This window comes from Electrona antarctica, assembly GCF_951216825.1.
Source record: "Electrona antarctica genome assembly, chromosome: 3".
NCBI classification, from domain to species: Eukaryota; Metazoa; Chordata; class Actinopteri; order Myctophiformes; family Myctophidae; genus Electrona; species Electrona antarctica.
In genome coordinates, this window is record NC_136808.1 from 44,295,829 (window position 1) to 44,311,184 (window position 15,356).

The 15,356-nt window shown below is 39.9% G+C and overlaps 1 protein-coding gene across 1 annotated transcript in view; it reads left to right on the forward strand.

The window, feature by feature from the left end:
- Positions 1-1,249: 1,249 nt before the first annotated feature.
- The window catches only part of LOC306920227 (glypican-6-like), a gene marked incomplete at its 3' end in the record, with an annotated part of 183,621 nt that continues 169,514 nt past the window's right edge, over positions 1,250-15,356 (forward strand). Inside the window, exon 1 of the mRNA XM_079496915.1 lies at positions 1,250-1,539. Coding sequence (XP_079353041.1) covers positions 1,380-1,539 — 160 coding nt within the window. The 5' untranslated portion in view covers positions 1,250-1,379. The remainder of the gene's footprint in view (positions 1,540-15,356) is intronic.

Genomic DNA, 15,356 nt, shown 5'->3' on the forward strand with positions numbered 1-15,356 from the left:
TAAAACGTCAAAAAGAATGAATAAGAATAAATTAAAACAGTAAATGAAAAAACACGTATTAGAAGGACAATATCAGTCAACAGAAGAAAGGATGGGTGTTTTCGAGTTTTACATTATAATGGGTTTGTATAGGAAAGGGGCGGGGCAGCAAAAAGGAATAAATATCTGAATACTGAATCAAGCAACTTAAAAACTGGGGTCTGGGGTGTTCATATAAGCCTGAGTAGATGATAAAATGACCAAAAGTTATTTTGAAAGTGAAATATTCCTTTAAGTTAGAAAAGGCAATGGTAAACTTTAATAGTGAAAGATAACTTTAAGAACTCTAAAACTAAAACGAAAGAGGCTTGCAGTGCAAGCTATATGGCTACTTGGCTACTTACTTACTGTACATGTGGCAGCCAGCTATATCTAAAAGCCCCTTGTTGACAAAATTGGAAGAGATGAGATGTCCTGTCCTCTTTTCTCCTGTGCGTGGGACTGGGACCATGCACAGAGTAGGCCTATTATAGCTCTATAGACGAGCTCATGTGAACGAACATAAGTAGGCCTACAGTAGGCTTTCTGTTTCTGAAGCAAATTGTCATTGAACAGAGGCTCTGAATGGGCCACTATGACTCACTGGTAATTTTGATTGATTGATTGATTGATTGATTGATTGATTGATTGATTGATTGAAATATTTATTAACAGTTTGCAGAATTACAGTACATTTCAAGCACAACTCAATACAAAGACTGTTAACTTTGAGTGGACGACCCAATAAAGCATTACACTTGTCTAGGGATACTTTTTTTATTTTGTTTATGTATTAATTTACTTAGTCCTATTTATAGATATCTATTTATATTTATCTATTTATTGTTATTGTATATTTACAAATGCTGTGGTGGGCAACTGCCAAAATGCCAAATAATGCATGCACGTCGTCGGCTTTACGCGTCTGTGTGGATGCATTGCATGCTGCTGATCCATTCCATGTTTTGCCCTGCCCTGGTGGTGCGCTCAACTCGTAGTGCAGCGTGTGTGTCTTCGCTGGATTTTTGGTTTCCTCCCGTTGACAGAAACACAGACAGTGGTCCTGTGTGTGTGTACGAGAGAAGTTGTTGGCAGAACGGAACACGGATTCTGTTCAAGCTGGGTCACTGACTGGACTCGATGCGTTCTTTTCGAGGAGAAGCAGCGATACGGGGGCTTTTGCAATGTGGTGGACGCATCTAAAGTGAGATGTGATTTTTGTGGTTCATCAACCCCCTGACATTACAATCACGGAGTGACGGATCATCAGCACCCCATACCGTTCAACCTTTTTGGATTTTGCAGACGGATTTATTTTGCATTTTATATTTCTCTCAAACATTCTCAAGGATTTATCACTGATGTATGCGATGTGGAGACTACAAGTCGCCTTATGCACTTTCTCAGTGCTGTCCGTGTCGTTCGGTGGTGACAGTAAAGCGCGGAGCTGTAGCGAGGTTAGACAGGCATACACGGCCAAAGGATTCAGCCTCGTCAATGTACCTCATCAAGAAATATCAGGTATGCATTTAAATCAGTGATTATCGCCAAGTGTTCGTCCCGTACGTGTTTAGACATGATCTTGTTTGTAGCAGATTAAACAAACAAACAAATAAATACATAAAAACTACACTTCTTTCTAGCCATACAACATGAACATGATATAGAGGCAATAAACTATCCTACTCCCCTCACGCTTAATTAGTACCTTCAGCTTCCCGTTTTTATAGCCAATCAAGCTATTCCAAACAATACATTATTTATAAGTTATTATAATAAACTAAATTAAAGAGATATCTTTACACCTTGCGATTGCATAAAACAAAATCTGTAGGCTATCTACACATAGCCTATAATAGGTATAGGGACTACAGTATGTTGAATTTGGTGTCCCCGAAATATGGACTGTATAGTGAATTGCCTGCGCTGTATAGGCTATAACCTGCGCTAAAGGAAGGTGGGGTAGCTGCCCATAATGAAGCTGTCTACCTTCAACACATAGGCTATTTCACTATAACTTCTGAGAAGCATACAAACATGGATATTGTCCAGTCTATTAATGCCTGAAGGAACTCTACCAAATGAACAGTTTAATATGTTGCTCAATATTGATGCCTCTATCTATAGTGGCAAAGTCATGCTGCAGTTCTATTTCACTAGGTAGGTATAGCCTAACTTTTGAGAAGCAGACAAGTTCTACAAACATGGATAATGTCCAGTCTATTAATGGTTAATGCCTGAAGGAACTCTACCAAATGAATTTCACTATAACTTCTGAGAAGCAGGTCTACAACTACAAACACAGTCAATAAATACCTGAAGGAACTATAAATGAACAGTTTAATGTTGCTGTTGCACTCAACATTGATGCCTCTGTCTATGGCAAAGTCATGCATTGACTACCCACTGGGTGTTCCATTTTTAATGGTTATTGTTTTTACAGTCTAGCAAACTATACTTTATGCAGCATGCCATCTAATTATTTTCACACGTTTGGGATCAGTGTGCATTGGTGATTGTGGTCATTGATTATTATTATCATTAATTAAGTAGGCCATACTATTTTCATAGCATGAAACATTACCTGATTGATTGATTGATTGATTGATTGAAATATTTATTAACAGTTTGCAGAATTACAGTACATTTCAAGCACAACTCAATACAAAGACTAACTAACTGTGAGTGGACGACCCAATAAAGCATTACACTTGTTTACAAGAGGGTCCACCTTGTTCAATTCATCAAAACATTTAGAGACGTACAAATAGACACTTCTATATAGCCAAAGAACAGAACAGGAATTCATCATTAAGGAGGTAAAAAGGGAAAAGACACATATACAGTGAGGGGAAAAGGGGGACCTATTAATGTGTGTTTTAGCATTTGCACTATGCAAATGTAACTAGTTAAATGCAGGGTTTGGAACAGTGTAGAGGGATGTTTGAACGCCTTGCAGTTTACTCCAGTATTTCTCACATGAAACTCCAGGATAGGTTCTACCTGTTGCTCATATTCAACAGTGGCATGAAGCTGGTTAAAGTGGATCAAATGTATAATGGTGTTTACCAGCAGGGGGCTGTATGCTCGCAGCACGGAATGTGCCATTTGGTATGGATTTGTCACAATTCCTCAAGGCTACAGATTTTAATTCATGCTCTTTGGCATAGCACAGACAGAGGTTTTTATTATCTGCTGTGTGGTGGTAATCACATTTATGGTCAAAGCAGGAAAGGAGATTAGCCAGTCCAGTAAACGGTCTGTTTCATGAGAAGTTAAGTTAGTCAGAAACAGTTGCCTAGAATGAATGGATCCCTCTATTGCCTCTCACAGACAACAATCTGATCAGTGTTGGAAGCAAAATCACTCTCTTTTTGCAAGGAATGTCACAATGATCATATACCTTCTATATCTTAAGTGACAATTAAAATCTCTTGTAGGCTATTGGGCTTGTATTTTGTGTGTGTGTGTGTGTGTGTGTGTGTGTGTGTGTGTGTGTGTGTGTGTGTGTGTGTGTGTGTGTGTGTGTGTGTGTGTGTGTGTGTGTGTGTGTGTGTGTGCGTGTGCGTGCGTGCGCGCAAGCCGATAAGGATGTTGTAAGATAGACAATTCCCTCACCTATTTATCACATGAACCCTTGCGTCATAATATGCAAATTAAATAGGCATTTGTTGAAAATAACATATCTACATTTGTACAATGCGACATGTTGTGATGCGTTGTGTGATCAGCTGTTTTTGGTGAAGATATTTGGTACAGAGGGAGAAAATGAGGGGTCTAATGATATACCCCTGGGGCACCCCGCTCAGGGCACCCCGCTCATCCAAGTATTATTGGGGTTAAGTGGTTAACCTGACCGACAACATTAATTTACCATTCAGAATGTATCAAATAAATTACTTTGAAGGTACAAAACAGTTTGCACGAGGAGAGAATATTGAATAGAAATTTGTAGGCTATAATGACTCAAATCTGAAACAGGAATGCTAGAGTTCTAAAGAAGAGTGTGCGAAAGAGAAAATGTACAATAAGGTTCCACTTTGGGGCCACATGGGGCCTCCACCTTCACCTAATGTGGCCCTCAGGTTAATATCAGAATACTGATATATTATTGATTTCACATGTTACAATTCCAAACATGACCCAGCTTTAATTACTTAAGTCTAAATTAGTAGGTTAATGAGTAGTATTACAATGTTATTGCCTTCTTTATGTCCAATGTATTTGTATTTAGTTCATAAAGTTTAACATAACTATAATTAAAGGCATTTGAACGCCATTTGAAATTAAATAAAACATGTACTTTTCAGTATTCCAATTCAAACATAGAACAATTATTCATGATTTCATCAAATGATAGCAAAAAATAGCTGATCAACAAGCTCAAAACGTGTCGCACTGCGACACGTTTGTAGATATATTTTTGCTACGATAGTATATGCAATGTGGCCCTCTGGAGTGAGTGTGGAATTATAGTGGCCCTCTCCATCGTCAAAGTTGCCCACCTCTGTATAGGGCATGGCATTATAGGCATAATATTGCAATAATACTGTATATTTCAAAATACCGTAAATAGCTACAAGCTCACAATGTTTTGCTTAGCAACGGATATTTTTGTACTATTTGTTACACAATGAAGTATATAGGCCAGGGAATAAGTTAGTTGTGAAAATATGTATAAGTAATGTACAAAAATCACTTATGGGAGCTAGTTTCCAACACCAGAACATATTCATATCCCAAGCCTTGCCAAGCACTAAAGTCACAGCATGGCGAGACACACCAAAAGGAAAGACTAAAAAATTATAACAGAAAGACGTTTGCACACTGACAGAGTGACACATTAAGAAAAGGCAAGTCAGTCAAGAAGAGAGTCCACTAACAATGTTCTCCCCAGAGATTGCCAGATTTCCAGTGTTCCTGTCTGTGGGGTTTCTATGCTGTCCACTCTACAGGCTGTACTCTCCTCCAGCTTCTCTTTCTGTTTGTGGGGGTTTCTATGCTGCCCACTCTACAGGCTGTCTCTCCTCCTTCGAACTCTTTCTTTGCAGACTTGGAATTACCACTCACTCCTCAAAGTATTGATGCTCAAAGTAGCGCCGTCCGTCTCGTATGCCCAGAGTGACACTGCAGGCAGTGAATCTCTAAATGTATAAGGCATACTGTACCTTCTCTGGTACTTTAGAGCTATTCTTTATTGATCATCATCCGTGTATGCAGGGACATTTTTGTGTGTGTGTTAACTTATTATTATGTTATGTTATTATCTGCATACGGTACAGCAGTATTGCAAGGTCGTTACTTTAGTCACGTGTGCACGAACATATTTCTTTGATGGGTTGAAACATATGGTTGAACCCCCCCTATTATTCTGTATCCTTTACCATTTGACTTGTTTCTGTAACAATTATCGTTTTGCTGCGGATTTCCCTGAAAAGGGGAACATCGAACAGACAATCACAAAGGAGACAGACAATCACACAGCTAATCTAAATTAACATTGAAATACATTATTTGTATTGTTTAAATTAAATTGCACTCTCTTGTAGTGAAGCATACACATAATACATTTTAGCTGTCTAAAAATTAGAAGTTTGCAAATTATTTGAATGCAGGTCAGTTGGCTGGGCTTATATATACGGTAATGCATCAAGTTATTTGTTTTAGGTCATTGACGATCCACAAAAAAGAAAAACGTGTGCTTGTGCTATGTCTAATTGGATTTTTAATGTCTTCAAATAACCTTTGCATAAATACGACAGAGGTTAGATATGGCCCTTGGGAGATGGGAAAGAGAATGCACTCAATTATGCCTAATTAGCAATGCTAACAACCCAGTTGTAATCTGCATGTATAGTGTCAGTCAGAGGCTGTTCATCCATCCATACATCAGTCCGTCGCCACATCATGATGCCACTGTGCCTTTGGCTATAGTTAGTTTAACAGATCTACCTGTGTAAAATCCTGAGTGTTAATTATGGGTCCATTTGTTTCCATTTGTACTTTCAGAATTAAATTAACGCTGAGGATTTTGCAGTCTAACTTTTTGTTGTAAATCTCTAATTTGCATGAGCTAATCATTGTGACAGTTCTCGGCACTGACTAGCGGAACAGGATTATGTAGGAGGTGAGATTCAAATGCATATTTTTCTTCTTTTTTTGGGGGGGTGGGAGTTACAGTCAAAGAGATTTGTAAGAATTCAACATTTTATATAAATATATATATTATATATATGAACTAGGATCTACATTTTAACTGCTGTGATTTCTCACTGGCCTTTTTGTCTTGGTGGGACCTCATGGTTTCCTGGTGTCTGTCTTTTTTTAGTTTGTGAAAAATGACAGGTGTTGCTATACAGTATGCCTTATTGTTATTTAATACTTTTCATTGTATTTTTTACTTCAAATTTGTCAAAAGTTCCACAAATATTTAGCATGAAGATGGCTTTGTCAACCTTATTTTTAGATGAACAACCATAATATTCAATTATACACATTCAATTATACAGGATTGTTGGAATTTGTGTCATGGGCTCCAGGGTCATGAAAGCAGCACTCTTACATATAAAACAAATAGTCACAAAGTCGCAAATATGCAGCTTTCGCTTCACAGTCGGTAGGCCATTCCATCATGAACTTTTTTGTTATTGTATAATGTGATTATGGAGTAAGATTTGTTTTGCGGGCAGGTATTTTTAGTGTTGTTGTATAATGTTATTATGATGTTTGTTATGCGCGGGTATTTTTAGTGGATATATTTGTTTATCCATGGTCAGGCACTGTTGTACAAATACATATATACTGTAGATGCCCCAAAAATGTAATTGACAGACATGCTGGTAGTTGTTAATGTTTAGGCTTTCCCAACCCAAGGCATGTATGTGCACATCACATCATTAGCCTTCCGTATTTCATCATCTCTAGTGCCTCTTAAACTGTGAAATGTACTGTAACGTGTGTGGTCGGGCCATCATGAGATGTCGTGCACACTTAGCAGTATAACACATCTCTGTCATAGTCACTGCTGCGCTTGGCATATTGTCATCATGTGTATTTATTTATCCTCAGGGATTGACATAACTCTTTTGGCAGTCAGTCAGACGTGAGGTAATTGGCTCCGTTAGCTGACTCAGATAGAGGTCAGTCATTGTGCCCACTTTATTGATAAAACGTGTTACTTTCTCTTTTTGCCTAAAGGAGTCTTGAGTGCTTTAGTGTTTAGTCGGGGCGGCTGTGGCTCAGGAAGTATAGCAGGTCGTCCAATGATTCCTGGGTCGGTGGTTAGAATCCCGGCTCCTCCTGTCCACATGTCGAAGTGTCTTTGGGCAAGACACTGAACCCTACATTGCCTCCAATGAGTCGGTCGGTGTGAGCTCGCCAGCATTGGTGTGTGAATGTGGGAAGTGAGGACGCTGGCGTCGACTGTTCGCCACTTCACCTCCCAATGTATGAATGAATGAACCATTGTAAAGCGCTTTGAGCACTTGGAAAAAGCGCTATAAAATGCAATTCATTATTATTATTATCATATGGCTGGTGGGAGACAGAAGTGGAAAATTATTCCACTAGTATACACTATACCAGGGGTGCCCACTCTTTTTTGACATGAGAGCTACTTTCAAAATGACCAGCTCAACAAGATCTACTCACTGAAAACATTATAATACCATTGCTGAAAATGGCTTTGGAATAGCGCGGCGCTGGCATTACATTTAAGACAAATGCACCTGGAATGGGAAAGGGGAGAAATGGAATAGGTCGTTTTTTTTGTATTTCATTCGTAATCTACCGACATTTGTGCGCAGCAGCAACACTCTTGAAAACAAAGTATTGCATTATGGGTTTGAGCTGACAGGCACTTTTTTATGTCAGTCAATCAATCAAGTCAACTTAATTCAAGTGGCAGATGCCAAAAATTGTTTTTATATTTAAATTAAATATTACATATAATATATATATATATATTATATGTAAATGTAATATTCTTTAGGGCAAAGATGCCTTTGTGATCTACTGGTAGATCGCGATCTACCTTCTGGGCACGCCTGCACTATACAGTATGAGGCCCCTGGCAAGTTAGTAGTTTTAGCATCCATTGGGTGGGTGGGGGGCATGGGTGTGGGTGTGGCTGCGTGTGCGTGCAATCCGTGCATGTGTATGAGGGAGAGATAGAGATAGAGAAAGTGGGTTGGGAGGGTTAAAAAGAGCTTTAAATGTTAATTCTTGAAATAGACTGGTGACACACCTTCGTCGAACTAGTCTCATCCCTCTGGTTCTTCTGCTCATGAAACTGTTGACCACTAAATTAGCCTACATGTCGGCTAGCCAACAGCGAGGTTCATCCTTGAAGAACCTGTGTGCTTATGTGTGTGCATATCATGGGCTTGTGTGTGTGTGTGTGTGTGTGTGTGTGTGTGTGTGTGTGTGTGTGTGTGTGTGTGTGTGTGTGTGTGTGTGTGTGTGTGTGTGTGTGTGTGTGTGTGTGCGTGTGCGTGTGCGTGCATCCGTGCGTGCGTGTGTGTCATTCCAGGCCAGTCATCATTCATCAGTCCTTCAATGCAGTTTGACAGTCTTCTGCACCAGTCAAAACTGGCTCTGCATCAACACTTTTGTACAGTTTTACAGCAGACAGACAGCAGTCTACTCAGATGGCCATTTGTATCTCTGCTAATACTTTGTAATGGAGCTCCTGCACTAGAACATGCTCTATTCCTCCTGACTGAAGAATAACTGTCTTTGTGCTTTAAACTTAAAGCAAATATAGAGACTATGCATAAACTGAGTGGCAAAGTGAGTTTAACATTGTTTAACGTCGTTTAATGCAATCAGATAGGACTTTTCTGTTTGGATGTATGGGCTGTCAAGCCCATACATCAGCGTTCCTGCATAACGTCCGGGTATGATGCTGATGATGACACACGCATGCCCTCTATCCTACTGCAATTCAGTACAGCTTTCATCACACCAGATAGAGGGAGGGTTCATATTCAATTACTTAAAACCCCTGTGATAGGAGCATAGTAACAGAAATTCAGGCTATGATGTTCAATGAATCAGCTGAGAGATGGGCTTTCCGATTACCTCATTCCGTCCATCTGTGATTGGCAGCCTACTTTAAGGTTTCAACTCCCGTATCTCATATCTAGTCATAGAAGGATGTCTGTGCCCTTCACCCCCTCATACAGTCAAGCTCTAAATTATCTTTGCCCATCAGACATCCTTAGATGCTGTCCAAATCATAAAATAATTAAGTATCATCAAACATTCACTGGATATGTTGAAACCGAGCCTAGCCAAGTAGACATCTTTAAAAAAGATTATTTGGATGTTCTTCTATTCCCAGGCACATTAACATGCTCTTGGCTTTGCCAAATTGGAAGCAAGTTATTTGCCAGCCTTTATTCATCTTCAGAGAGCGAATAAAGAATATTTTTTCATGTAGTGTGAAGGACCCAGGCTTTGTGTGTGTGTGTGTGTGTGTGTGTGTGTGTGTGTGTGTGTGTGTGTGTGTGTGTGTGTGTGTGTGTGTGTGTGTGTGTGTGTGTGTAATGCGTGCAGCCTTGCACGTACGTGCTTATCCCATTTAGACCTGAGGATGATTCTTAAAAAATGTCTTCTAAATCCTGAAGGTTTTCTGAAAAACCTATGTTTCTACTGTATGTCAGTGGTACTCAACCTTTTCCATGTCAAGGACCCCCAGAAGTATCCGTATTTGGCCGCAGACCCCCATCTGAAAATATGTAGTTCCAGGGACCTCCCAGAAGCAAAGATTTGAGTTAAAAACGTTCGCTCCGAAATAATATATATTCAAAGATTTGCGCCACATTTTCACGATTTTTCAAAAATAGCAGACCTACAAGTTGTAGGTTTTTCAACAGCTAAAGCATAACATAATGCTTAAAACACCAAAAGGGGTTCCCGCCCAAAATTAGTTATACAATGTGTTTGTGTGCCACTGTTCACTTTTCAAGTTATGTTAAGGCCCAATCTAGGAAATGCAACCGGGCCTGTCAATCAGGAAGAAGTCAAGACAGAGAATCTGGTACCGTTGTGGTGAAACTGCCAAATCCAGTCGTTGCGGTCTTCCTGCCGCACGCATTGAAAATACGGAAAATATGGTTCATGGCAAAACATACTGTACATTATCAAACTATTTCAGTTGTTTTCATGTCAAAATCGTTTTAGTGCATTGTTGAAACTGAACGCACGGTAATGGATGTCAACATTTATGAGAGAGACTACAGTAGCAAGAATAATAAACTAACATTATTAACTATTTAGACATGTTTTTAAAATAACCCGTTATCTTTTCCACCTGCTTCTTGCCGTTCAAACTGATTCTGAAGAGCATGATATGCTGACACAACTGCTAGACGCAATACTTGTGCACCCGGTGGACAGCGGCACGTTATGAAAGCCTGTCTGCCAAAATACCATAAGGCAATCTCCTACTGTATGATGTTTAGGGCTTTATAGTATACAGATAATTCATAATAATATTTTAAAGGTTAAATACTACTATACCCAGACATTTGTCATTGCCCCAGCTTATCCACCCAAGGTCAACAAATGCCATATGATTGTTAATCACAAAGCCATAGGCTTATTTATTCACAAAGATGATGAGAAAATTGCATTTGATCAACATTAAAGGCCCTATTAAGCTAATTTCCTATTAGCCTCTGTCTGAAACGAGCAGTATTAGCTCCTGTCTATTTAAGGCGGGGGCGGGCAACCTTGATGATGAAGAGGGACACTATATTTACACACCTCTTATCTCCCTATTTAAACTTATTTTGTAATTTAATGCCCTATCGTCATTCTACGTATGTCACAAAAGTAGCAAAAATAGCCGATCTACAAGCTCAAAATGTAAGTAGATCTGCTATTTCTATTATTATTATATATATTTAGATTTGTATTATCGTGAGAAAGATGGCTTACATTATCGCATTGCAACATTTCAGGAATAGAAAGCCTGCAGTTTCTATTGGCTTGGATTCCCCATTGATGATGTCACTGGTGGACAGGTTTCTGAACTGCCCACAGCCCTGCTATGAGTCACAGTAGAAAAGAATTGTGGCCTTTTATCATGAACATTAGTGAGGACCTTATTATATGAAGGTATACTGTAGGTTGAAAAGTGGTGAAGTTTTAAATACGGATACATTGGACATGAAAACGACTACTAATATAGACTGAAGCAATTAAAGCGGGTTATGTTTGCATGTTTAGAATTGTAACATCTGAAATCAATAATATTTGCATATTAACCTGCAGGCCGCATTAAGTGAAGGTGGGGACTGCATGTTGCCCCCCGGACGCCAGTTGACCGTGTATGATAAGGCATCGATCACTCCTTATCCCATTTTAGACGAGAACCCCTTTTGGTGTTTATAGCATTATGTTATACTTTAGCTATTGAAAAATAGCAGATCTACAAGCTCATAGCACGGCACCGAGTGCCGCGCTATGAGCTTGTAGATCTGCTATTTTTTGAAAAAGTGTGACAATGCGGCACAAATCTTTGAACTACATATCCTTAGAACTACATATTTTCAGATGGGGGTCGGCAGCCAATTACATATTTTTTTGGGGGTCCTTGACATGAAAAAGGTTGAGAACCACTGCCATAGAAACATGGGTTTTCAGAAAACTGTCAGGATTTAGAAGACATTTGTAGAATCGTCCTCAGGTCTAAATGGGTTAAAAGGGTAGGGAACGTTCTTTTGATTGGCCAAGATGGCCAACATCCTTTTCTTTATGAATGACAAGTAGAGGCATTGTGGGCAGAAGTGGCCATACAGAAATGCTTTACAAGTTCACTGGCCTCCAAGCTTTGGATATTTCAGAAAGTCCATTTACAATCTTACACACCTCGCCTAGGGCTAGAGGTTTAACTTTGATGGTTAGCAGCTTCAGACCCGGGGAACAGTGCATTATTTGAACACAGACATCCGTAGGCCATGACGAGTTAACCATAAAGCACAACTCCCCCCTCCCCTCAACTTGCCTGAGTCCTTCGATCTGTCTTGTTGGAAGACATATACTGTAGAAACCCGAGTGAGGGCACAGTTTAGTTGGGCATACTGGGCTCCAGCCATGTCTCAGTGAATGCCAGAAAACAGCAGTTCCTATATTGTCCCATTGGTGTTTAATCTGTGCACGCAGCCACGCAGCTCGTCTAGTTTATTTCCAAGGGACTGAACATTTGCTAGACTCCTGGGCAGTTGTGCTCATCGCCCTGGCATGCTTCCCTCCATTTAATTTTCTCCGGCAACGAGTAAATGAACATGGGACCGAGGAGAGTATTGTCCGCAATGTCAAAAGTCAGCTCTCATCCGGGCACCCCCAGTGAAGCTTGTTATTGGCGTTTCATAAGAACTGTGGTTCATTCTGAACGACCAACAAATGCCTGAAGCCTAAAGAAAATGGCATTCGGGCCAGCCCTAGAGCTGATGTAATGTCAGTCAAGTTGTTTTGCTTTTTGAATATCCAACATTCTAACATTAACATATATAAAATAAGGTAAAATTTTGATAATATATTCAAGTAAATAGATTACATTACTGTCAAATAGGAACTGCCCTGGTGGTGCAGTAGTAACATATTAATTATTATTTATATATTTACTATGAAATCCCATATATGGAGATCCCTGATGTCATCAATATTGGCCAGCAACTCTACATCTGACCTCAAACCTCGAACCCTTAGATCTAAACACGGACAGGACACAAGACAAATGTTGTATGCATGTTGCAACAGTGTGAGTGAGGCCTTACTGGTTGTGGCACAATGAAACTTGTAGCTCATTGATCAGCCACTCAACTGTATAAACCAATCAGCACAAGGTTATCACCCTCTCTGTACTTTCCCCCCCTCTCCACTCCCCTGATCCAGGACAAATAAATGATGCGTATGTGTTAAAAGTTTTTCCTTAGAACATCCAAAGAGGAATTTCTTTGGTGCCCTTCCTCCAAACTCTGCTCATTCACTGTTGTCAAATATGATGGATGAGAATATCTGATGGTTGCCCTAAAGAATCTGTCAAACCACAGTAAGCATTCATGCTTGAAATGCATATGGCCTGCAAACTTCTAAAGCCATCCTCCTCAGCACCATCTACAGCATTTACGCAAGCAGTGTGAAAAAGCCCTTGGCTGGCTTAGAAGACTGTCACAGCACTTTTCACTTTTCAATCAGCTGTTGACCCAAATCAGTAATGCAATGGGGATTAAGATTCCACCCTCTCAAGCTCCAGAAACCAGCAAATAACAGGATGAAGTAGGAACAGGGATGTGATTGTAAGTTTAGGGATTAGCAAGGAGAGAGAGATGGAGCGAGTGAGACGATGAGAGAGAAAGACAGCCAGTGCAAAGAACACAGGAAAGTAGCTATGTGTACTGTAGGTAACTGAGAGCACCAGAGGTCAGTGCATCATGGCTCTGCAATAAGAACGATGAACACAGGCGTCACGGGATGACCTTTGAGGGATTAGCCCTGCTGTTTGTGTTGAGGTGGTCACTTGTTATGCACCTTGCTGCATTCGTTTTATTTGTATAGAAGATGAGGAAACAAAACAGTCACCATGAATGCGGTTGAGCTGAATGAGATCAGAAAGTAAGCTATACAGCGAGTGTCCACCTCCAAAACTGTACCCAAAGCCCTAAAAATGTATTTTATTGTACTCAAAAAAATTAATTAAACTTTCTCTAGCCCCAAGTTTGCATTAATACACCTCCAATTATCATGTTTGTTGCAGCTTCAGGGAGTTCTCTGTTGTTTATTACTATGGCCTTTCGTTTCGCCTTCTGAGCCTTCGGTTCCTTCTGAGCCTTTGGTTCCTTAGGGTAATCTCTATATAGCAGTCCCAAACCTCACATCAGCAACAGACTCAGAGACATGAGAACATCGTAGTGCTGCCTTTGGGAGATCCCACATGGAATATCATGTTGAGGTGGCAGGGATGCAAATACCTCCCACACTTGGGACTTTTTATTTTTGTTTTTCCACACGCAGGCAACACATGGTTGAGGTGATTTGCTAAGAAATCCATTCCACAGAGAGTCACAAGTAAACAGGCATCAAGCAACAATAAACATGGCATGCCAAAATTGTCATAGCAACAGCACACAACAAATGGGAGCCAAGGAATATCACAAAGTTGACAGTGTGAGTGCAATCTAGGGCTTTCACTTCTAGTGATTTTTGAGGGGCGCTATCCCCTCCTATTAATGTTTGTCTTTAGTTCAATGTTTGTTTTGTAAACACATTGACAATGAAGGGCTAAATTTACGTCATAATGTGTCATTTACGTCATATTGTCTCTTTATTGTTAATGGCGTTTAATGTTTGTACATTTGTACATTAAAAACTGTGTACATTGGTGACTATAATCTAGCTTTCTAGCTGATCTTGAGGCCTACAAAAATGGGAGAAAAAAAATTCTTATCAACTAGTCAACTAGTACCAACGAGGTCGACTAGTGGATTTACTAGTCGACTAGTTGAATAGTTGCTTAAAGCCCTACTGCAATCCATTTATTTCTCCAAAAACAAAAAGGCACCCATGCTTGTCTACGAGTAGTGAAGGGTCATGTATGTATGTATGAGTAGTGAAGGGTCATGTATGTATGAGTAGTGAAGGGTCATGTATGTATGAGTAGTGAAGGGTCATGTATGTATGAGTAGTGAAGGGTCATGTATGTATGAGTAGTGAAGGGTCATGTATGTATGTATGAGTAGTGAAGGGTCATGTATGTATGTATGAGTAGTGAAGGGTCATGTATGTATGTATGAGTAGTGAAGGGTCATGTATGTATGAGTAGTGAAGGGTCATGTATGTATGAGTAGTGAAGGGTCATGTATGTATGAGTAGTGAAGGGTCATGTATGTATGAGTAGTGAAGGGTCATGTATGTATGAGTAGTGAAGGGGCATGCATGTATGAGTAGTGAAGGGTCATGTATGAATAGTGAAGGGTCATGTATGTATGAGTAGTGAAGGGTCATGTATGTATGAGTAGTGAAGGGTCATGTATGTATGAGTAGTGAAGGGTCATGTATGTACGAGTAGTGAAGGGTCATGTATGTACGAGTAGTGAAGGGTCATGTATGAGTAGTGAAGGGTCATGTATGAGTAGTGAAGGGTCATGTATGTACATGAGTAGTGAAGGGTCATGTATGTATGAGTAGTGAAGGGTCATGCATCAAAACAAAGTTCTGCAGCTTTGGCTTTCATTCAGTCAACAATACTGAACAAGCAACAGCAGCAGTACCGGTACGTGAACAGCGGTGCAGAGTTCTCCATACTGTAGTCTCCATAAAACGTGTTTCTT